The sequence below is a fragment of the Lactuca sativa genome, chromosome 9, assembly GCF_002870075.4.
Source record: "Lactuca sativa cultivar Salinas chromosome 9, Lsat_Salinas_v11, whole genome shotgun sequence".
NCBI lineage: Eukaryota > Viridiplantae > Streptophyta > Magnoliopsida > Asterales > Asteraceae > Lactuca > Lactuca sativa.
In genome coordinates this window covers 30,053,187-30,078,613 of record NC_056631.2, presented here as the reverse complement: position 1 = coordinate 30,078,613, position 25,427 = coordinate 30,053,187, and the positions used below count along the sequence as shown (strand labels likewise).

Below are 25,427 nucleotides of genomic sequence, written 5' to 3'. Positions count from 1 at the left end.
GTGCAGCCCGAAATACTCGATTTGAGATCGAGCGGTTTTTAGTCGAAACAATCTAAACGAGGATCGAAGGTCTCATTGTTGGTATCGAAGCGATGAAAAGTTAGGCGAGAACGGACGTCAAACGAAGAAGTTATGAATTTATAACGAAGTTTTTCTGTCCCGGCCTATTAAAAATAAATAATAAAAAATAAAGTTAAAATTAGCCGACGGAGTCTAAACGAAAGTTGTAGAGCGTAGTCTCACCTTCGCGTGGATATAAAGAACGTCGAAAACGGAGTTAGTATGAAGAAGATATGAATTTCCGAAGTTTATTAAATATTTTGTATTTAAATTTAATTGAAAAATCCGGTATTATCCGAGGACGAGTCATCGGACTCATCCGAAGTACGCCCCGCGTAAACCGAAGATGTCGACACTCGCAGCAAGTGGCTTCGGATGACGAACGCAATGACGAATTCAGACCAGTACACCCCGTGTACTCCGAGGCTCCAGCCTTCTATAAATAGGATGCGAGGGCAGCCGATTCTTTTGTTCATTTTCTCTCTTCTCTCTCCCGTTTTGCATCGATTTGCGTGCCAGAAATATCCCGAAGCCCCGGTATTATTCTCGAGCCCCGAGGCAAGTCCCGAGATCCCGAAGATCCCAAGAAGTGCGGTTCCCGAGCCGATGCTCTGCCCGCGAGAAGTTCGATTTTTGTGAAGATCTTCCAGATCTGTTGAGATTTACTACTTCTGCAAGTCATAGTGCTGTCCGATCATCTTCTGATTATGTGAGTGTATACTACCTTTCATAAACACGATAATAATACAAGTATGGTTTGAGTGTATTAAGTATATTGTTGTTTATATGTGTGAATGTGTATTCACTTTCTTCTATCTCATAGATATGATTTATTCTCTATGAAATACGTGTTATGTGTGTGTGTCTCATCTGTTATGTGGAATATGTATTGATTAAAGCATGCTATACAGGTTTTCAAAACTATGTATAAAAATGTATATTTTATCTACTAATATGTTGGGTAGAACATGGGTAGATAGTTGGTGTATAATAAAACAGATGAGAGGCCTCGTTGTTGTTTGATTTAGTCATCTAGCGGAGTTTAGATGACGACCACGAACTTTTCTAGATAGTCTTGTGGAAACATTAGCAGGTTCGCCACCTGTAGGTGTTAATGAACTTGGGTGTTCATTCGCTGTACTCCATCCCCCTCATGGTTGCCTTATTTGACTTATATTGCTGAGGAACCCCCGAAGCATGTGTTGTCGCCCCGATGAAATATTCTTAGACTAGGTCCCGTATGTTAGTTGTTTTAGGGACATAAAGTGAGAATAACGGGAATGGGTAATTGGGTTATTGTTGCTTGGTGAAAAATTAAATATGATTATTTATTGTGGGTTGAAAACCCTATATGCTCACCAGGCTCCCAAGCCTGACCCACTCAGTTTTAATTTGTATTACAGGAAGTGGCGCGAGGGCATAAGATGGATGAATCATCAAGTTGTTTTGTTTACAAGTCTGTATATGTATATATTTGTTGAATGACTTGTAATGTTATCGTTTATGCTTACTGGTCTGTATCGGAACATGACACCCCGAGTTTTGATAATATAATGAAAATACATTTCTTTTATGAAATGCTTTGGTAAACATTGTTTTATCATGTTTTGTTTTTGGGAACAAATTCCGCAACTCTTTCAAATCAAAAGGATTTACTCTGAAATTATTTCAAAAGCATAAATGAAAATCGGTCTTTTCTGGCCGAGATTTTGGGGATGTCACACAAGCAAACCAACTCAAAAAGATTACCAATCCAAAAAATCGAGGTTTTGACCAAAACCCAGAAAAAATATACATCACATGGACCATTTTTGCAGTTTTGTCTATTTATATATAATGTTATTTTTAACATGACTTGATACTCTTGTACTACAAAATAAATAAATAAATAAATACTAGGACCTTTAAGATAAATCACAAAAGTTCTTGGGATATTTTCCTATTTGTAAAGATTTAAAATGGATATCTACAGTAAAGACCCTATATTTTGTCAAATGTTTCAAAAATGTCCTATTTTTTGAATGAAAAAACCCAATAAACTGAAAAATTTAGCCCTTATCATCCGGTGACCCTCATTTAGCCGGTTACAAAAGTCTACGTGGACTGGGCATGCTAAGGTGGATAGTGAGACACTTAATGAAACTTAAATATATACATCATTCATTCGTTCGTGCCCTAAAATCGGACCAGGAAAAAATTGAAGCAGGAGGAGGAGCCACAAATGTCGTCTTCATCTTCTATAGGAAGCAAAGATTCAAATCACAAAGTGATGAATCGACTGAGAAGCATGTGCTATTGTGGTGACCCCGTTGGAAAATGGACTTCGTGGACTCATTTTAACCCGGCCAGGAAGAAGGTTTATATGTAGCACCCGGTTCCTGGTACGTAAATGTTATTTGAGTATTTCCTTTCTTTTAGCCTTGGACTCGGCGAGTCATAGGTCCGACTCGCCGAGTGGATGCGGGACCCGGGACACGTTTAAGTTGGCGACTCGGCGAGTCCATATCCTGGACTCGGCGAGTCACAGCTGTTGGATGAAACCCTAAGTTTCAGGGGTTTGCACCCTATTTAAAGGACTTATCCGCCCAGGCCAGCCCCCATTCTCTCCCCAGAAGCTCCAAACCCTCGTTCTAAGCTTGTTCCTTGAGAGTTTGAGGCTATTGTGTGTGTTCTTGAAGATTTTGAGGAAGAAGGGGAAGTAGATCAAGAGGAAGGAAAGGAATCCAGGCATCTTTGCACTCTTTCAGCAGTTCCTTTGAGGTATAACTCGTTTTTCCCCTGTTTCTATGCTTATTACTTCATGTAAGTCATTCTTGAGCCAAACCCCAAGTTTGTATGTGCAAATTACTTCGTAATAGGCTGATTGGCCCTTAGATCTAGGCAAGATTGAGCTCCAGGAGCTCAGATCTGTTAGCTTTATGGCCCCATGTTGCTTGTTCCCCCTAGATCTACCCTTTTGAGACATTTTGAGCCCTAAAATCCATATTGGTGAATATCCACACGTAAAGTTGGAAACTTTACGTGTGATTCGTGTCCTAGAAGTCCAGATCTGTGAATGGCATGGACTGGAATCGAGCAAATCTGTGTATTTAGTGGATGCATGGCAACGACTCGGCGAGTCGTTCATATGACTCGGCGAGTCTGTTCGCGAGTCTCCGAGTTTGTCCCCTTTTCGTAGTGTCGAGTGAGCAGTGAGTCACGGGGTGTGACTCAGTGAGTCGGAAGCTTAACTCATCTATGGAGGTACTCGGCGAGTCAATTCCCTGACTCGGCGAGTTCAAGGCAATCTCCTTAGATCAAGAACAGACTCGGCGAGTTGTTCATACAACTCGGCGAGTCTCAGCATAAGTGTTCTTCGGATGAAGATGGACTCGACGAGTTGTTCATACAACTCGGCGAGTCTTAGCATCAGTGTTCATCGGATGAAGATGAACTCGACGAGTTGTTCATACAACTCGGCGAGTAGGATGAAGGACTTGAATATTGGTTAAGAAGGTAAACCCGTCGAGTCGTCGCCTAACTCGACGGGTAGGATCGGGATTCAGGGCAGTCGTTTGGATAGGGACTCGGCGAGTTGGAAAGCCAACTCGGCGAGTCGGGTCAACTGAAAGTTGACTCTGACTTTGACTTAGGGCATGGTCAGGGGTAAAATGGTCATTTTACCCAAAGATCAGCGAGCAGTGTTTGATTGGGTATATTGTGGGAATTGCAGCCGAAGGATTTCCGGAGCAGCAGCAGCAACAGTAGGCAGTCAGTTTCCGACCAGATTAGCAGCTACTTCGAGGTGAGTTACCTTCCAGTAGCGGTGGGTCTAAGGCCACAACGCCGACCCACCAGTAGGAGACGTATGGTAGATGATTGTCTTTGTGATATCATCTAGGTTTACTACTACCTGATATGTTATATGCTAGCATGATACATTGTATGTGATAGTAGTCGAGTTCGGTTGTTAGGACCGAAGGGTAGTCAGACACCCCAGATACGTCTGACAGTATATGATGATATGTTTGCATGCTGGCTTGTTATGTTATATGCGATAGAGGTAGTATGAGGGGACCAGTCCCTATGGTCGGTTGTTAGGACCGACGGGTAGTCAGCACCCCAGAATGGCTTGACACGGGTAGGACGGCACCCCAGAACGGCCGTACCGGGTAGTCAGGCACCCCAGAATAGCCTGGCAGTATGTATGTTACGTGTTTGTATGGTATGTGGTACGACGAGGGAACTCACTAAGCTTTGTGCTTACAGTCTTCAGTTTTGGTTTCAGGTACCTCCTCAGCTACGGGAAAGGAGACGGCGCGGTAGCAGCATGTCACACACACACTCTCCGGTTTCCGCATTTACGAGCTTCACTGGGATTTGTACTCTGATATTTTGATTGAATGTATGAATTGGCTTTTAGACATGGTTCACTTGTGTTATGATTTGATCAGACAATGTTTTTAGTTTTTAATATTTTCTAAAGTAATGTTTTTAAAATGAAATTTTTGGTCATGAAAATTGGGTCGTTACAAGTTGGTATTAGAGCCCTGGTTTGAGGGATTCGGACACACCTTCGGGAGTGTCTGAACTCAAATCGAGGGATTAAAAGATTTTCTAGAAGAAAATGTTTTCTAAAAATGAGGAAAGAGTTTTCAGAACGAACGAAGTGTGTGATGTGCGCGACCGGCCGAGCTCAAGTAAGTATCCCCAAAGTACCCATACAAGTTTATGTTATGTTTATCAATTTTTGTAGAACAGCATGCTAGAATAGGACTAAGGATCTAGGAGTGATGCCTTATGTGCCTGCTTAATGTGTTTTAGTTGTATGAGAACTTGCATGCTAGTTATTGAGTAGACAGTAAGTAGGATAGCCTGATTAGGTTATGCCTGGTAGTATGAGCTTAGCACTTTATGCTAGCTCAGTTCCGAAGGTAGATAGAGTTAGTTGAGATTGTTACCCTTATCTGAATGCTGCTTGCTTCGTGCTACGTGGGACTCTGAATAATGGGAGTTAGCCATTAGGCGAATGCGTCACGTCACATGTGATCAGGGTTGAATAATCTTAGAGTGCCAGATTTGATCCTACTGCGCAGCTCTTGTTTGAGTCCAACCGTTGTAGGGACGAGTCGGGTACTCGAAGGATTATCTAAGCCTCGTCACATGTGATGGTATTCGGGTAATGGCTAATTGGCATTACAAGGAGGCCTGCAGCAGCTGAGGACTAGTTAGAGTGGGATTAGAGATTTCCCTAGGGCAAGCCTAGGATGAGTATAGCAGTAATCAGCAGTAGTGAAAGGGATATGGTGGAGTCGAGGCATTCCTTGAAGAAGGTACGGATAGATGTGGAAGGTAGTATGGGCCCGTACTACTGAAAGCAGAGGATCCGTACCCGAACCAAGGATGGCCAAGATAAGACCAGGGAACTTGTAAGTAGATGTGATCCCTCAGGGAGTATCAGTATCACTAATGATTGTTGTGATGTATTGCAGAATGGTGGTACTTCGATCGAGGCCGGTAGATGGCGGTTCAGGAGAGGGGTCAGGTTCGGGATCAGGTTTCGAGACGGTTGATGAGGGACTACGCGAGTTCATCGCGTCAGAGATTACCAGGGGTATCCTTGAGTCGACTCCCATTATCTTTGGGTCGATCAAGGAAGGGATCATCGAGTTGATGGAGGATCGCCTCAGGGCGTTCAGGAGCGACATGGCATCTGGCCAGTCGGGATCTCGCACACTGTCCTTTAAGGACTTCAGGGGCAGTGGTGCGCCGGATTTCCATGGGGTGAAAGACCACATTGCTGCCAGGCGATGGATTGCAGACATCGAGTCTGCCCAGTTGACTAGCTTCTGCCCCGAGGGGTCGAAGGTGAGGTATGCAGCAGGATGTTTACGGGACCGAGCCCGGGATTGGTGGGAGTCAGTGGGTGACTCGTTGGGAGCCTCAGCTATCGAGGCTATGACCTGGTCGGACTTTGTGACCAGGTTCAGGGCAGAGTTTGCGCCGGCGGTCGAGCTTCAGCAGCTGGCCAGGCAGTTTCTTGACATGAGACAGACGACGGAGACTGTGGCGGAGATCACCGCCAAGTTCCGGGAGAGGGCTTTGTTGGTGCCCCAGTATGCCGGTGACGAGGACATGAGGAGGACTCGTTACCATGATATGCTACGAGCTGACATCCGGGAGCATGTTAGCTTTTCAGCTTGCCCTACCTTGGACTCTATGATTGCCAGGGCGAGGGAGAGGGAGATAGATTTGGAGCACATCCGGAAACGGAAATTGGAGGAGGAGCAGGCAGGAGGGGCTTCGGGGAAGAAGCCCAAGGGATCAGATGGTAGGCCGAAAGGCCAGTCAGGACCGAGCCGCTGTAGGAAATGCGGCAGGCCGCACGAGGGGGCGTGCAGGATGGGATCATCAGGCTGCTACAAGTGCGGCAAGTCCGGGCACATCAGCAGGGATTGCACTGCTCCGACAGCAGTTATTCAGACATCAGAGTTGCTGTGTTTTCACTGCAACCAGAGGGGCCACAAGAAGGCCAATTGCCCCCAGTTGACAGTTTCAGCGCCGGTGAAGGCGCCAGCTCCAGCGACCCTGCGGATCACGGATGGCTGGCAGGGCAAGTCAGAGGCTCCAGTGGTGAGGAGCCGAGCATTTCAGCTGACTACCGAGGAGGCACGCGCCGCACCCGATGTGGTGACGGGTATGATTCTTTCCCTCTATCTTGTTTTTATAATGTTATGTTATTGATATGTGCTCTGTATGTATACGTATGCATTAGGATCGTTCCATGTGAACGGCCTCCCAGTTCAGGTGTTATTTGATTCGGGTGCGTCCCGATCATTCGTTTCCCTTGCGCTTAGCAAGAAGTTTCATGAGCCATCAGGCGAGTTAGATTGCCCTTTGGAGGTGGAGATTGCTGATGATCGATCGGTGCGAGCATCGATTGTATTTCGAGATTGCGTGCTGCGTTTGTTCGAGGAGCGCTCTTTGGTAGATTTGGTTCCCATATCGTTGCGTGGGAACAAGGTGATTATAGGCATGGATTGGCTGAGCCCTAATGGGGCTGTGATAGATTGCGCGCAACAACTAGTGCGGGTCAGGCCCCCAAGTGGGGGAGAGTTAGTGATTCATGGGGAGAGGCCCCAGTGTGGACCCGCTGTATGTTCAGCAGCGAGGGCTAGGCGCTACCTTCAGCAGGGATGCGCAGGATATGTCGCGTATGTGATGGATACCCGGGAGGCGGGTAAGTCGACAGTGAGCGAGGTTCCGGTGGTCCGAGACTTTGCAGATGTTTTCCCAGAGGAGCTTCCTGGGATACCTCCGGAGCGACAGGTGGAGTTCAGGATTGACCTTGTTCCTGGTGCGGCTCCGATAGCCAAGGCACCGTATCGGTTGGCTCCTCCCGAGATGCAGGAGTTGTCTACGCAGCTGCAGGAGCTGCTAGACAAGGGATTTATTCGTCCGAGCAGTTCGCCCTGGGGAGCCCCGATTCTGTTTGTGAAGAAGAAGGACGGGTCGCATCGGATGTGTATAGATTATCGGGAGCTGAACAAGGTAACAGTGAAGAACCGTTACCTGCTTCCGAGGATTGATGACCTCTTTGACCAGCTTCAGGGAGCATCTTGGTTCTCCAAGATTGATTTGCGTTCGGGTTATCATCAGATGAGGGTCAGGGAGGAGGATATGCAGAAGACCGCGTTTCGGACGCGCTATGGCCATTATGAGTTCGTGGTGATGCCGTTTGGACTCACCAATGCTCCTTCCGCGTTCATGGACCTCATGAACCGCGTATGCAGACCGATGCTGGACCGGTCTGTGATAGTCTTTATCAATGATATCTTGGTTTATTCCAAGACTCGGGAGGAACATGAGGAGCATCTGAGAGAGGTGTTAGAGACCCTGAGGAGGGAGAGCTTGTATGCCAAGTTCTCCAAGTGTGAGTTCTGGTTGCGCGAGGTGCAATTTCTTGGACACCTCGTCAATCAGAACTGGATTCTGGTCGATCCGGCCAAGGTCGAGGTCGTGATGAGATGGGAGGTTCCGAAGTCTCCATCTGAGATTCGGAGTTTCCTGGGATTGGCAGGCTACTATCGGAGATTTATCCAGGATTTCTCCAAGATAGCCGTACCCCTGACGCGGCTGACGAAGAAAGCCGTGGTCTTTCGGTGGGGACCCGAGCAGCAGGCTGCATTTGAGACGCTGAGACAGAGATTGTGTGAGGCGCCGATCTTAGCCCTGCCAGAGGGCGTAGAGGATTTTGTGGTTTATTGTGATGCGTCCATTTCTGGGTTGGGCGCGGTACTGATGCAGAGGGGGCATGTCATTGCCTACGCTTCGAGGCAGCTCAAGCCTCACGAGGTGAACTACCCGACGCACGATTTGGAGTTGGGGGCGGTGGTCTTTGCCCTCAAGATTTGGCGGCATTACCTCTATGGGGTTCGATGTACCATCTACACGGACCACAAGAGTTTGAGGTACCTCATGGATCAGCCGAATCTGAACATGAGGCAGCGTTGATGGTTGAACGTAGTGAAGGATTATGATTGTGAGATCCTCTACCACCCAGGGAAGGCCAATGTGGTGGCCGATGTGCTTAGCCGCAAGGCGGCGCCGATCAGGGACGTTTGCATGAGGATGACCGTGGTGACTCCCCTGTTGGAGCAGATTCGGGAGGCTCAACAGGAGGCTATCAAGGAGGAGCATCGGAAGAGCGAGCATGTGGTGGGTCAGGTTTCCTCCTTTGATTATGATAGCTGAGGACTTTTGACACTACACCGTAGGGTGTGGGTGCCGTATCACGGAGGCGTGCGCCAGATTTTGATGGAGGAGGCGCACAAGTCCCGATTCTCTATTCATCCCGGGGCGACGAAGATGTATAGGGATCTTCGTCTAGACTATTGGTGGCCCTGCATGAAGCGGGATGTGGCATGGTATGTCGAGCGATGTTTGACCTGCAGGAAGGTCAAGGCCGAACATCAGAGACCGCATGGCAAGGTGCAGCCGTTGGATATTCCACTGTGGAAATGGGAAGATATCACGATGGATTTTATCACGAAGCTTCCCAGGACCGCACGTGGAGTGGATTCGATTTGGGTCATCGTGGATAGATTGACCAAGAGTGCTCACTTTATTCCGATTCAGGAGAGCGTATCGGCCGAGAAATTGGCCGACATCTATATCAGGGAGATTGTGGCACGACATGGGGTGCCAGTATCGGTGATCTCGGACAGGGATGTGCATTTTACTTCCAGGTTTTGGAAGAGATTCCATGACGAGTTGGGCACTCGTCTGCATTTTAGCACTGCCTTTCACCCGCAGACAGATGGGCAGAGCGAGCGGACCATCCAGACTCTGGAGGATATGCTGCGGGCATGCGTGCTAGACTTCGGTGGTAGCTGGGATACCTATCTTCCCTGGCCAAGTTCTCCTACAACAACAGCTATCACGCGAGTATCGACCGCCCTCCCTTCGAGATGTTGTACGGACGGAGGTGTAGGACCCCGATATGCTGGGGTGAAGTTGGCCAGAGGGTCATGGGGAGCACCGAAGTGGTGCTCAAGACGACCGAGAGGATCCAGCAGGTCCGGAGCAGGCTTCAGACTGCTCAGAGTCGGCAGAAAAGTTATGCCGACAAGCGTCGAACCGATTGGGAGTTCCAAGTCGGGGATATGGTTCTCCTGAAGGTGTCGCCCTGGAAAGGCGTCATTCGATTCAGGAAGCGGGGCAAGTTGGGCCCGCGATTCATCGGACCGTTCAGGGTCGTAGCCCGGGTGGGCAAGGTAGCGTATAGGTTGGATCTGCCAGCCGAGCTCAGCCAGATCCAAAACACTTTCCATGTTTCTCAGTTGCGAAAGTGCCTAGTGGACGTTTCTGCAGTAGTACCTTTGGAGGAGATTCAGGTTGATGACAACCTGAATTATATTGAGCGCCCAGTCGCAATCCTCGACAGGAAGTCAAAGGAGTTGAGGAACAAGAAGGTGGAGCTAGTGAAGGTGCAGTGGCAACACCGCAAGGGTTCGGAATGGACTTGGGAGCCCGTGGAAGAGATGATGGAGCATTATCCCGAGTTGTTTCAGGATCGAGCAGCAGACTTCGAGGACGAAGTCTAAAATAAGTGGGGGAGATTTGTAGCACCCGGTTCCTGGTACGTAAATGTTATTTGAGTATTTCCTTTCTTTTAGCCTTGGACTCGGCGAGTCATAGGTCCGACTCGCCGAGTGGATGCGGGACCCGGGACACGTTTAAGTTGGCGACTCGGCGAGTCCATATCCTGGACTCGGCGAGTCACAGCTGTTGGATGAAACCCTAAGTTTCAGGGGTTTGCACCCTATTTAAAGGACTTATCCGCCCAGGCCAGCCCCCATTCTCTCCCCAGAAGCTCTAAACCCTCATTCTAAGCTTGTTCCTTGAGAGTTTGAGGCTATTGTGTGTGTTCTTGAAGGTTTTAAGGAAGAAGGGGAAGTAGATCAAGAGGAAGGAAAGGAATCCAGGCATCTTTGCACTCTTTCAGCAGTTCCTTTGAGGTATAACCCGTTTTCCCCTGTTTCTATGCTTATTACTTCATGTAAGTCATTCTTGAGCCAAACCCCAAGTTTGTATGTGCAAATTACTTCGTAATAGACTGATTGGCCCTTAGATCTAGGCAAGATTGAGCTCCAGGAGCTCAGATCGGTTAGCTTTATGGCCCCATGTTGCTTGTTCCCCCTAGATCTACCCTTTTGAGAAATTTTGAGCCCTAAAATCCATATTGGTGAATATCCACACGTAAAGTTGGAAACTTTACGTGTGATTCGTGTCCTAGAAGTCCAGATCTGTGAATGGCATGGACTGGAATCGAGCAAATCTGTGTATTTAGTGGATGCATGGCAACGACTCGGCGAGTCGTTCATATGACTCGGCGAGTCTGTTCGCGAGTCTCCGAGTTTGTCCCCTTTTCGTAGTGTCGAGTGAGCAGTGAGTCACGGGGTGTGACTCAGTGAGTCGGAAGCTTAACTCATCTATGGAGGTACTCGGCGAGTCAATTCCCTGACTCGGCGAGTTCAAGGCAATCTCCTTAGATCAAGAACAGACTCGGCGAGTTGTTCATACAACTCAGCGAGTCTCAACATAAGTGTTCTTCGGATGAAGATGGACTCGACGAGTTGTTCATACAACTCGGCGAGTCTTAGCATCAGTGTTCATCGGATGAAGATGAACTCGACGAGTTGTTCATACAACTCGGCGAGTAGGATGAAGGAATTGATATTGGTTAAGAAGGTAAACCCGTCGAGTCGTCGCCTAACTCGACGAGTAGGATCGGGATTCAGGGCAGTCGTTTGGATAGGGACTCGGCGAGTTGGAAAGCCAACTCGGCGAGTCGGGTCAACTGAAAGTTGACTCTGACTTTGACTTAGGGCATGGTCAGGGGTAAAATGGTCATTTTACCCAAAGATCAGCGAGCAGTGTTTGATTGGGTATATTATGGGAATTGCAGCCGAAGGATTTCCGGAGCAGCAGCAGCAGCAGTAGGCAGTCAGTTTCCGACCAGATTAGCAGCTACTTCGAGGTGAGTTACCTTCCAGTAGCGGTGGGTCTAAGGCCACAACGCCGACCCACCAGTAGGAGACGTATGGTAGATGATTGTCTTTGTGATATCATCTAGGTTTACTACTACCTGATATGTTATATGCTAGCATGATACGTTGTATGTGATAGTAGTCGAGTTCGGTTGTTAGGACCGAAGGGTAGTCAGACACCCCAGATACGTCTGACAGTATATGATGATATGTTTGCATGCTGGCTTGTTATGTTATATGCGATAGAGGTAGTATGAGGGGACCAGTCCCTGTGGTCGGTTGTTAGGACCGACGGGTAGTCAGCACCCCAGAATGGCTTGACATGGGTAGTCAGCACCCCAGAATGGCTTGACACGGGTAGGACGGCACCCCAGAACGGCCGTACCGGGTAGTCAGGCACCCCAGAATAGCCTGGCAGCATGTATGTTACGTGTTTGTATGGTATGTGGTACGACGGGGGAACTCACTAAGCTTTGTGCTCACAGTCTTCAGTTTTGGTTTCAGGTACCTCCTCAGCTAGGGGAAAGGAGCCGGCGCGGTAGCAACATGTCACGCACACACTCTCCGGTTTCCGCATTTACGAGCTTCACTGGGATTTGTACTCTGATATTTTGATTGAATGTATGAATTGGCTTTTAGACATGGTTCACTTGTGTTATGATTTGATCAGACAATGTTTTTAGTTTTTAATATTTTCTAAAGTAATGTTTTTAAAATGAAATTTTTGGTCATGAAAATTGGGTCGTTACATTATAGGTTGCCCAAATTACTAGGATGAACTTAAAGACTGCAAATTCGTCCATTAGGTGGATCCTCCTCTACCAAACCAGTGTATGCAAATCTCTTACTAGGATTTCACAACAATGTTAATTTGGAGAACAATGCAATTCTCGGGGACTTCAGATAACAACAAGTTGAAGGGAGTTTTTTTGGGGGACATTGTGGAACAACCAGTGCCACAACCACCAGTGGCAAATCAACCCGTGGAAGGAGTGGCTATTCAAGTCCAGAATGGAAAAGAAGGTGGAAAATGGAAATCTTTTTTTATGTGTTCATGTTTTCTTTTGTTTTTGTCTTGGTGATGTTGAAGGATTAGTAAGATAGATAAAAGATGTATGGAAAGTAGTGTTTTGGTGTGTTTGATGTGTTTTGGTTGTGTATGTTAGGGTACTACCAATGTCTTAATTGGTGTGTGTACTATGTATTATGTTGTCTCCTTTTGTTAATTGAAATGAATTAACAAGTTTATGTTTATGTATGAGTCATAAGTGCTTCCAATGTAATCATGAGTGAATAGAATGGATAAACAATGAATGGAATGAAACATGAATGGAATCATTAATGAATTAAATTAATAAAAAATGGAATGAATATCGAATACAATCAAACATGTTTATAAACAATGAAATCAATAATGATTGGAATCATTTGTTAAGGAATTCCTTTGGATATTGGTTGGTGTATAAGATTGCTACCTAGGCATGCACACAAGGTATTCTTGCTATCTCCCATAGTCTATAGCTGCAGTAATGGTGTTCCAAATCAACTCCATAACTTTGAAAGCCATTCCTAATTTCATCTGAATTAACACCACTTGGCATTGCATAACAAGTCCTGCAAATATAAACATTTAGGTTATTATAAAGGTTATAATAGTCAATTAAAAAGCTACATTTATATACGAAAAAAATATACCTTATATCCTTAGCAAATTCCTCCATCTTTAGAAGTGCTACTTCACACACATCACCTTCCCATTTATGTGCTTTCCCTCTTAAGTTGTAGAAGCTTTCCATCATGTAGAGTCTTATTTCTTCAAGCATAGCCAAAAGAGTCTTCTTTCTAGCATCTACAATGACTGCATTAAAACACTCAACCATGTATGAGGTTCTCTAGCCATAAGATGATTATAAGCACCTTCACTTAAAGTCTTGATCTTATCCATGTTTATCTTGAAATCACCTTCTGTTATGGATTTTGCAGCTGCGCAAAACATGTTTTTGAATTCTATCCCATTATACACTTTCCTAAAATTGGCATAAATATGCCTAGCACATTGTCTGTGCTCTACATATGGTAGAATTTCCTTTGTTGCTTCAACAAGACCCTAGGAAATGAAAAACATATATTAGTAACTATTATTAAAAACTATATTAGATGATATGAATATAAATGAAATTACCTTGTGTTGATCACTAATGACATATAATCCCCTGCCAGCATCCAATGAAAGATCTTCACTAACTAGTTCCAAGAACCATTTCCAATTAACCTTGTTTTCAACCTCCACAACATCCCATGCTATAGGGTAAATTTGATTATTTGTATCTCTACCTATTGCAGTTAGTAGCTCACCCTTGCCTTGCCCCTTCAAAAAAACACCCATCCAACCCTATAACCATACGACATCCTATCTTCCACCCTTCTTTGATTGCTTTAAAGCACACATATATTCTATGAAAAGTTGTAGTCTGATTAGGGTTAATATTAACAAAAATCCTAACTGTGCTACTTGGATTGGACCTTATCAGTTCATGTCCATAATCCCACACTCTTGCATAATGGCCACTCAATTTGCCATCAATTAAGGATAGTGCCCTACACCTTGATCTATAACATTTTGACCATGACACCTTGCAATGAAATTTATTTTGAATTATTGCCTGCATTTCCTTGCATTTTAACGTTGGTTTCCTTACTAGTTCTTTCACAAACTGCTTTGCTAACAAAGTTGGATTCATAAGCCTTGAACTACTAAAATTCCTAACATGTGTATGGCTATCATTCATCTTTTTCACCTAGAATGATTTTCCAGTACTCATCCATGAAGCACGAACCATAAAAGAGCATTTTTCTGGATCACTAGCACACATAACCACTAGTCTAACACTATCACACTTCTTGAAACGAAATTTATAACCCTTATAGATGGAATAATTTGTTAAACATAATTTCAGTTGATGTCTAGATTCATACCTTTCTCCAGTAACCGGTTTCATCACATTCCATTTGACCTTCGGATTATAGATGGAGTATACGATTTCATCTTCATCACCATCTTCCTCACTAGATTCTTCGGTGTTTTTCTCATCGTCTACTTCCACTCGAGCATTCTCTCCTTCACCTTCCATTGGTTCGTCATCGCTGTCTTCACAAAGAACATTAAGGAATTCATCTTTGCATTTTGAAACTGCTTTGGTTTTTACAAAATCATCAACTTGAACGTCGATTGTGAGGGTCGCCGGATGATAAGGGCTAAATTGTCCGGTTTATTGGGCTTTTTCATTCCTAAAAAAAAAAAATTTAAGACATTTTGAAACTTTTGACTGAATATAGGGACTTGTATAATTGTATTGGGAACCAATTGTATTTGCTGTAGTTTTCTTCATTTACCTGGCTAGGGAGCCAAGAAAGCAGCTAGAAAAAAAATGGGGGAGGGTGAAGCAGAAGTGGTGCAACAGCAAGTATGGAGCAGAGAAACAATGCCGAAGGTGATGAAGATTATAAGCACCAGACTCAGGCTTCCTCAGCGAGACCTCATCTCTCTTCTTCTCGTCTCCTCGTCTCTCCACCGTACTCTCGTGTCCTCCGCTTCCCTATGGCTGGTAGTTGTAATTTGTCTATCGGTTCCTTACTTCCAAAATCATGATTTGAGTGATAACCCTAATTATAGATTTCAAATTAGGTTATATTTATGTTGGGGTTTGTATGTGATCTTTTAAATTGAGCAGGTTCTTGATTTTCATGAGATGAAGAACGCCGGAGATCGACTTCTAGCTGCCCTTGCGCTGGTTTGTTCCAATTCCAATTTCAACTCCAATTCCTCTTCTTCGAATTCGTTTATCTTCTTTGTTAGTGTTAGGGTAAAGAGGCTATCACTATGAAGTTATGATCATAAACAAGGTTTAGGTTTTCCAAGGATTGGAGTTTTACACAATCTGTAGAAGCGTGTGCTTCTTTTCTCTCCCATTATGTGACTTTCTATGTATTGCAGACGAGATATCATCATGTCAAGCAGATAAACCTGGAGTTTGCACAAGATATCGAAGATAAACATCTGGACATTCTTAAGAACAAGGTAAAATACTGTTGAGGTTGTTGTGTTCTATATCTACAACTCAAAATCATACCATTGTTATTTGCAAATGAACACGAATGTTCAATTCTCAGTTTGCAGGAGCCCTTCAGCACCTGGAGCATTTAAATCTTAATGTCTGCCAAAAAATCTCTGACAAGGGAATTGAGGCCATAACTGCAGTCACTCCTTCTTTAAAGATATTCTCCATCTACTGGAATGTTAGGTACATAAACTTTCCCCTAATTTCCTTTTTTCTCACCATATCTCATATCTACCCTTCTTGATACTATTATTTGCTTCAGGGTTACAGATGTTGGCATATCACATCTGGTGAAGAACTGCAAGCATATTCTTGAGTTGAACTTAAGTGGCTGTAAGGTATATTACAGTTACAAGGGATATAGATTTATTCCAGTTTTTTAATCTTATATATTTTTTGATAGAAATGCAATTGATGTGGGATAACAGGGTATATCAGATAAAAGTTTGCAAATGGTTGGTGACAATTATCAGCATCTGGAGTTGCTAGATATCACTAGGTATGTTATGTTGGCCAATGGTTTTTACTTGATTCTTGAAATAAAAAGTTTTAGTCTTTATCATCTTAACAACTTTTATCAAAGCAAATATTAAACTTTTATGAACTCTTGATTATTTAGATGCATCAAGATAACAGATGGGGGTTTGCAACATATCATGGCCAAATGCTCTGGACTCAAGAGTCTAAATCTCTATGCTCTTTCAAGGTATCTATCTTTCATCAGTGAAAAAGACGTGAATACCCTCCTCAGTTCTCACTCCCATATTTACTTATAATATATATTACTTCACTTACTTCACTTACTTGATTTAATGATTTATCAAGACTTCATTTATTTTTTTTAGCTTCACAGATGAAGCTTATAAGAAACTTTCACTTTTGAGCAATCTTAGATTCTTAGATCTCTGTGGTGCTCAGGTATATTATATGTTTGTTTTACTTTTTACCTATGATTCTCCAAGAAAAAATAATTTATTTTTTTTACAAACAGAATATATCTGATGAAGGCCTTTTCTCTATAGCCAAATGCAAAAATATTCGTATCCTCAATTTGACATGGTAATCTATATTCTATATTTCCCATAATCACACAATATTTATAATATTTATTTTTATAATGTTTTTGTATTAAATATTTGTTAAAGGTGTGTACGTGTGACTGATGTGGGTGTGATAGCCATAGCCAAAGGTTGCACCTCTCTTGAATATCTTAGGTAAATCAACAAACACACTTTGTGGTTATTTATTTTGGTATTTTTATTAATAAATAATAATTGAAAATATTGCATGCAGCTTATTTGGAATTGTGGGAGTTACTGATAAGAGTCTAGAAGTCCTCTCAGAATTCTGCTCAAACACAATCACAACACTTGATGTGAATGGATGTATCGGCATCAAGGTATCTTAAATCTTATTAATATCAATGTACTTTTTAATTTGTCCCATTTTATATAGAAAGGGTAATATTGGAAAAATGTTGATTAATCTTCTAGAAGCGTAGCCGTGAAGAGCTTCTTCAGTTATTCCCATATCTAAAGTGCTTCAAGGTTCACAGTTAGTTTACATTAAAACCAGATGATTTTGCCTTTGTATGTTTTCATCACCCAAGATAATTGAGCTTTGATTCCCTTGTATTTTGTATATTTTGTGTTGGATTTATTTTTGTATACTGATGATATATAGTGAATCTGAACATTTTAGATCGATGCATCATATTATTCGTAATTGAATGATGAAAATAATATCTCAACTTCTTGAGAAGCAAATTCACAATAATCTCAAAAGGAGTCGTATTAGATATATAAGGGGAAAAGAAAAATATTTTATTCAAATCTAATTTTAAATCTTCTAAAGTAAAGCCTTAATTAAACCTAGTGACTTCGAACTTTTTCATCTCAAGATTTCATGGGCCGCAGTTGTAAGCACAAACACAAGAATAATGGCCGAAAAAGCTTGAAAGTTCACAAAATCCATTGCCATTGTATTTTTCGAAACATTCTTTACGACAATCTGCAAGGATACAGTCATTTGGATTCAACACCTGAGCGCATCTTTTCTGGCTATTCACCATTGAAACTCCAGCTGAAAATGAAAGATAAGTATTTAGTATATGTTAATTTTTCTACCATGAAATTAAACAATATGTTTGTTATGAAGACACGAGATAACGAAGGAGACAAACCTGCAATAACTACAATGAAAAGCAACATGCAAAAGTAGGTGGACTTAGACATGGTTAAGAATATGGACAAATATTTAATTAGTGTGGAATTTCTGAATGTTTTGTTCTATGGATTAACCAAGTTCGTTTAAATAGAGGGGTTATGCGTTTTTTTTTTCTCTTTCTTTTTTACTTCTTAGAACAAAGAAACGGAAATACAATAAATGAAGCTAATTAATGTAAAAAAAAATAACTTCCAAAGGTAATAAAGAGTTTTTAAAATTTTCATATATTCGACATTGAGCTCGGTAGTTCCTACGTGACATTGTCTCACACCGCATCACATACTCGACAGTTCTCTACCGTGTTCACCCCATCCCCCAACTACCAACTAACGGCTAGTTTTATTTTATTTATTTATTTTTCAATTTTCAAACTCTATAAGTACAACCCTTAAACACCATTTTATACCACTTAAAAACCTTTTTCTTTCTTTTGCCTTGTCTCCATCTTTATCTTTGGAAAATTTTAAGTCGGTGATAGAAACGACCATGAAGGTTATTCAATTCATTGAAATGACGATAGAAGAACTACGCCAGCGGGATACAGAAAATACGAGGCGAAAAAAAAGAAGATAAATAAAAAAAAATCGTGAAGCTGCCAACCAGCGCCTCATGCATGATTATTTTGGTAAGCATGCAATTTTTCAAGGCTATTTTTTAAGATGGCGGTTCCATATGTATAAACATTTGTTTTAGCATATAGTCAATGACGTCATAGAAGCGTGTTCATATTTTTAACAACGTGCAGATACAAGAGGTACACTAGGTTTTAGTCATTTACAAAAATACACAATCACACTTCGTATGCTAGCATATGCCACTTTCCCCTGATGCATTAGATTAGAATCTTAGTATGTCCACAAGTACCGCATTAGAACGCTTTCACAAATTTTGTAAAAATGTCATGAGATTATATGGTCCATGATATTTTCGTAACCTACTTATAGTGATATGCAACAATTATATGATTATCATGCAAATGTGCATGATTTTTCTAGATTGTTAGGAAGCTTAGATTGCATTTACTAGGGGATCGATATGAAAATTATTCGAATGCATGTCATGGTCAATACATCCGAAGTGATCATGGCTATCCAATGGTCATACTAGAAGTTATGGTCTTAGAGGCTTTGTGGACATAACATGCCTTCTTTGATGTCACACTTCATTGAATGATATAAATGTTCTTAACATGTCTATAATATTCGATGACATGTATAATGAGACTGCCCTAGACTATTAATTTAATTAATTTACCTTTTTTTTTGAAATGTCTAACTAAAAAAATCACAAACAATTATTGATTTAATTTATCTAATTTGTATTAAACTAGGGAAGAATCCCGCTTCGCGGGATTGGGTACACCAAAGAATACAACAAAACGGAAAAATGTTATAAAGTTACATTGAACTAATTACATTAAATGTGTTTTCTATAACATTAAACTTGTTTTCTATTCGACGGGTTTATTTTTGATCACAGACTTGTACTTTGCAATCCTTTTGTGTATAGATCCTATCATGAAAACTATATTATCTTTAATGGAGAGGTCATCGGTAACATAAAGTTACAAAAAACTAAATTTGATTAAGTTGTATAAGAATGTAAAGTCTAATCCTAAGCTGCAAAAGCAATAATACAGTTGCCAGAGTTTTTGCCATTAATGCTTCAACTTTTTCCTGCTCCTGCAATGATCAATTTACCCCCTATTTCCCTTCCTGCCATCATCACCACCACCTATCCCGGTTACAGAAAACTTTGATGTACCTGAATTAGTGTAGAAGGCATTATTTAGATAACTCATAAATGTCTATGGTGAAAAATTAGAGGACCTTCGACGCACGTAGGCAAAAATTCTGCATAAAATCAAAAAAGAAATAACGTTAAACTTTCATCATCTTGTAAAAGCCAAAGAGTGTTTTACCCTTTTGAAACATATTGCCGTGTTCCAGCAAACATGTATTGGAAAAGACGATTTTACCCTTCTTAGAGGTGGCATTTTGAATTACTTGGTATATAATATATTACTTAAAAGAAAGGATGGGAAACATAGAGTTGGACATACTAAATTTGTATCGACTAATTATTGGATAATAGGAACAAAACTCAGAATTAAAAAGCTGTTAAAGCTCACTAAAATTTGAATCAATGCATGATGTCATCATGTAACCTTCTCTGTAGAAATTTACATATATATAATTTAACTAAAAATTCTGGGTTTTTTTTAAACACATCACTTGAAGTTAAATAAAAGTGGGTATATGGATTATATGGCAAAAAATTATTACATTCCATGATAGAAAGAAAAAAAAAAAACTTTCTGACCATTCATGCTCTCAACTAATACCATTTTGTTAGTCAGGCATCATAGTGAAAACACAGTTGTCAGAAATCATCGGAAAAAGTACAAAATGTCATGCCTATATCTATGTATTTTTAATTAACATCTTAAATTAAAATTAGAGAAAGAAACAAACCTTATTTTACTGATGGATCAATATTATTCCTTTGATCCCCACCAAATTTGCAGGCATATCAGGTTACAATACCACAATCAACAAACATCGGTTTAAAGGAATTATTGACATCATAAGGGCACAACATCAAATATATAGATTGCAAATGTAAAACAGTAAACATAAGACAATATACATATGAAATATCATATTTTTAAGTTAAATGTTATATTAAAAAAGTAAGTGCTAAGTAAATAACAATCAACTTACTGGAATTTTATTTTTATTTAGACAAAATTATCAAAAACAGTTTTTATTGCTAATTTTTACTCCTGTAATTGTTTGACATGTATTTTTCTTAAGTTTTCTAAAAGTTACCCTTTTCAACAATTCTTTTCTCTATCTTTGTATGCATGCGGTTGAAATATGCTAAAAGTGTAAAAGTATTCAATGCAGTTGTCATTTGTGTGATATACAGGGGAAATCAATTAAAAACGCCACTTTAACATAATCACCTTAAACGGAGTTGGGAAGGACAACTTGCAGGTTCATAACTTAATCTAGCAGTGCCCTTTCTTACCCTATGAGTTGAGTCTAGCATATCACACTGTAACAGAACATAAAGCCATAAAGAAATATCACCTGACAAAGATTACATTAACCAAACGATGTTCCAAAAGGGTAGTTGGCAGTGTATGTAGGCCCTGACCTTTGGAGGTTCATCATTCCCACAAGCTATCTTAGGTGTGTCGTAATCCATCAAAAGCGAAATGAAACAGAGATAACACAAAAGTTAGTGCTGAACTATACAGAAGATAGGTGTTAGGGTAGGTTCAGATACACAACCTATGTGATCATTGCTTCTAATACTCATCGCTATAACTCTAGCTTGTGACTTTATCACTTAAACCCAGTAGTTTCTCACCTATATCGCACATCCAAGGTAATACGTAAATTCCTAAATATTCTAAGAATATAGGTCTAGCTTTCTAATAATGATAAGGAAAATGAGTTTGTCAGAAAAAAAAGGTAAGAGTATTCAACCATCACTGCAACAAAAGACCAAGGTTTTATATCTTTGTATCCACATGGTGGTTCTGTAAACAATTTTTTTTTTTTTTTTTAAAAGGTAAATGTCATCCATCCCACAGAGCCTCCACCAATAAACTGTTCCACAACCAACATGAAACAGATAAATCATAAATCATAATGTATTTAGACTCTTAAGAGCAAAAAAGGTGATCTGAGACCTCACTTATGGATTCTCATAAGGCTTTTCAGTTACTGTGATTTTGACCTTATTTATTCTGTGCCACAAAAGATTCCACGCATTCCATCCATTGAGTATACTCATTCTTACTTTTGTGGTGCATACATTAATGCAAGAAGAGAGCTAGTTCATCATTTATGCCCCTTTTCTCTAGGAAATCATACAGTGAAGTTTGCAGTTCATCATCCAATTCACTGAAAGTTACCAAATTATAAATATGCTAAGAATCATAAATAGCATTGAACCCCACTTTATTTGTTCGTGAATATGACGTTGAGGACAATGTAAATAAAGCATCCCAGAACTGAAAGCAAAATCACAAAGATTCGGAACTTACTTGAAGGGAGGACCCAAGTAGGGTTTACCAGTCATTCCATCCAGGTCACGCATAAAAACTTTCTCAATCTGAATGCTGTCAGCATACATTACACAAACTCCAAAATACCATTTTCTTCATCCATAAAGATGTCAATCACCATTGAAATGTAAAGCTCTAGATCGTTCTCGATAGCTATCCCTAGGAAGAAGTAGGTGGAAAAAACACAATTAGAAGCCGGAAAAGGATTTTCAGACGACGACGGTGGATCAATAGACTTGTGTGCTGGAGCAATAGCTTTGACGATCGGCGACGGAGTCGGTAGAAATCACATATGTACGCATTGGGTTGTTGGAGATGGATGGCGGTGACAAGAGGGAGTGAATATGGACGGTCCCAAACCGCAGCCGAATGAAGAAATTAGGGTCTTGTGGAGCGGTTAAGGTCGCCTCACCCAGCCAACCGACAGAAAAATCGGAACGAAAGCAGAAGAGGGTGATATAAGGGACGAAAAAAATGGAGGCAGGCGGTGGACGGTGGGTGTTATACCCGAGAAGAATCTGGACCGAACACTTGGTTCTGTAACACCACCGCCTCACGACGGACATGTGCGTGAGTTGTGGCCGTTGTTGCTACAATGAGAGCATCACATTCATAGCCAACGATAAGATCGATGAGTCGGTGGGTCTGGCCGGAAGAAGCAGGGTGAGAGAGAAGTAGGGATATCAGACAACGGAGTGAAGACCAATTTGTTTCCCTCTGTTTGAAAAGGCAGTTTAACGACGGGGCGGTGGAAAATTCCAAAAACAGAACACGTGTTGAAGACCAATGACCAAAGGTGTACATTAAAGGCTACGTGTAATCTACAGTAGAAATAAAATTGGATAAATAATAAAAACCAAAGCAGCACCAAACAAAAAATAAAAAATAAATAAATAAATTTCAGCCAATGATAGAGAAGTACTGTTCATCATCTAGTTGTAAATTAGTATATATATAAATTATTAACATGTAAATCAACCATGGTATGAAAACCTCACACCAATCTACAAAAAATAACTTCTATAACGACGTTTGTGGAGGAATATAATTAAATAAAAAAATCAGTATATATGTTTAATTAAGCACTTGATTATGCAATCATACTAATTATTATTATTATTATATATATATATATATATATATATATATATATATATATATATATATATATATATATGGTTAGATTATTTTATTTTTACTATCTATTATGTGCATGTATGATTGAATCTGGACCAATCATTTTAGTTATTTTAAAAAAGTAATTAATGCATATTACATGTTGAAGATATAATGAGTATGAATTTCATCTTCAGCATTTAATATGCATTAATTACTTTCTTAAAATAACTAAAATGATTGGTCCGGAATCGTCATACATGCACACAATAGATAATGAAAACATTTGAACATAACTCTCTCTCTCTCTCTCTCTGTGTGTCTATATATATATATATATATATATATATATATATATATATATATATATATATATATATATATATATATATATATATATATATGGTGAGGTTCAATAGAGGACCATAATTAATCAAGGAATCAATCGTGAGCGTCGAAAATCATAACGATCAACGGGCAAGGAAATAGATGTACATTTTTACATTGGATGCACACACCGGATTATACCAAAAAATCTACTCTTTACAAAAAACCCACCACTTTTTTTCGTTTAAATTTTTTTAGGCCATGTTTTTTATCGAAAAAAACTGAATACACCGTTGTTCACGATTTTTCGTCATCTTTCCATAGAGATCCATGATGATATATAAAAAACAAATTTATTTTTTTTTCCAAAAAAACCCACTTCATTTTCTTTGATGAAAAAAGTTAAGGTCTATTTTTTTTATATTAAAAAAATTAATAAATATATCAAAATTCATATTTTTTGTACATTTTAAACATAGATTGATATTCATGTTAAAAAAAATAATATTTCAGTTCAGATTCATATTGTGAACCTGTTCAGATTCATATTGTAAACCTGTTCAGATTCACATTGTGAACCCCTCAGGTTCACAGTATGCATAATAATAAGTCAGATTCACAGTGTGAATTTGAACTGATCGGAGTTTTTTTTCACATTGTGAATGTTAAAATTTAAAATATTTACAATTTAGATTCACAGTGTGAATCTACACTGATCGATTTTTTTTTTTTTTTTTTTTGAACCTTCTCAGATTCACAATGTGCATAATAGTAATTCAGATTCACAATGTGAATATGAACTGTTCGAGATTTTTCATATTGTGAATGTTAAAAATTTAAATATTTACAGTTTAGATACACTATGTGAATCTACACTGTTCAAGTTTTTTTTTTTTTTTTTTTTTTTTTTTTTTTTTTTTTTTTTTTTTTTTTTTTAAATCGGTGTCGTTGTTTATTAATAGAGTACAAAAAATTAATATTTTTGGTATAGTTAGTTTTCTTTTGATAAAAATAAACTTAAATATTGAAATAACTAAGAAAATTAAGTGGGTTTTTTTCGGAAAAAAAACGTTCGTTTTTTATATATTATCACGGATCTCTATGGAAAGAGGACGAAAAATCGTGAACAACGGTATATTCGGTTTTTTTTTTCGATAAAAAACTTGGACTAAAAAAAATTTAAATGAAAAAAAGGAATTAAGTTTTGTTATAATCCGGTACATGTGCGTCTATTATAAAAGTTTACAATCCTTCTTTTTAACGTTGATCGATTTAAATTTCAACGCTTTGGATTGGTTCCTTGATTAATAATGGTTCTCTATTGAATTTTTCCATATATATATATATATATATATATATATATATATATATATATATATATATATATATATACTAATAAAAGAGTAGCTCTTTTGCCATGTGTCATCATATTAGACATTCTAAATAATGTGTTGCCACTTGTCAATCTATTAGTTTTCCATTTTAAATTTATTAGACATCCTCATTAATATGATTCTATTTTAAATTTTAAATTTTAAATTATTGTTTTCATTAATTCACAAATAAAAAATATCTAATATATATTAAAACTTAATTTTATATATTTATTTGAATCAATGATTATAATTTCACATAACTAATAAAAATATCTCTTAAATTAATAATTTATTTAAATTAACTTATTAATAATTTTGAGTTTTTACTATAAAAGTTTGATTAATTTTATAACTGTGGTTTCCACGGGTTATAAACTAATATATATATATATATATATATATATATATATATATATATATATATATATATATATATATATATATATATATATATATATATATATATATATATATATATATATATATATATATGGTAAAATAACTGTGATTTTAATACATAACAAACTTCGTTCATTCAGACATATAGTTGATGCAAAAGAATATGATGGGCCATAACAATAAATTTTTCACG

The 25,427-nt window shown here is 39.7% G+C and overlaps 2 protein-coding genes and 1 long non-coding RNA gene across 4 annotated transcripts; 1 reads left to right on the top strand and 2 right to left on the bottom strand.

Annotated features, from left to right (window-relative positions):
- Nucleotides 1-13,066: 13,066 nt before the first annotated feature.
- On the bottom strand, nucleotides 13,067-14,722 carry LOC111907468 (uncharacterized). The gene is made up of 6 exons (XM_023903236.1): nucleotides 14,568-14,722; nucleotides 14,255-14,354; nucleotides 13,774-13,959; nucleotides 13,509-13,698; nucleotides 13,287-13,449; nucleotides 13,067-13,205 (listed from the first exon to the last, which is right to left on the bottom strand). The coding sequence occupies exons 1-6, from the start codon at nucleotides 14,720-14,722 to the stop codon at nucleotides 13,067-13,069; spliced, it is 933 nt and encodes a 310-aa protein (XP_023759004.1).
- Nucleotides 14,723-14,953: 231 nt separating this feature from the next.
- LOC111907520 (F-box protein At3g58530) lies at nucleotides 14,954-17,413 on the top strand. 2 transcript variants are annotated; one of them, XM_042898305.2, is made up of 12 exons: nucleotides 14,954-15,199; nucleotides 15,323-15,382; nucleotides 15,586-15,669; nucleotides 15,762-15,892; nucleotides 15,972-16,047; nucleotides 16,138-16,208; nucleotides 16,329-16,415; nucleotides 16,555-16,627; nucleotides 16,701-16,768; nucleotides 16,855-16,923; nucleotides 17,003-17,108; nucleotides 17,203-17,413. In XM_042898305.2, exons 1-12 carry the CDS (start codon nucleotides 15,020-15,022, stop codon nucleotides 17,266-17,268), a joined length of 1,071 nt encoding a protein of 356 aa, XP_042754239.1. In that variant the 5' UTR covers nucleotides 14,954-15,019; the 3' UTR covers nucleotides 17,269-17,413. The 2 variants fall into 2 exon arrangements, with proteins under 2 accessions (XP_042754239.1, XP_023759091.1); XM_023903323.2 differs by having other exon boundaries at nucleotides 14,956-15,196.
- A 1,882-nt stretch (nucleotides 17,414-19,295) lies between these two features.
- LOC122196152 (uncharacterized) lies at nucleotides 19,296-22,905 on the bottom strand. The gene is made up of 3 exons (XR_008226839.1): nucleotides 21,996-22,905; nucleotides 20,410-21,852; nucleotides 19,296-19,788 (listed from the first exon to the last, which is right to left on the bottom strand). It is a non-coding gene; the product is annotated as an uncharacterized LOC122196152 (long non-coding RNA).
- Between the last annotated feature and the right edge of the window lie 2,522 nt (nucleotides 22,906-25,427).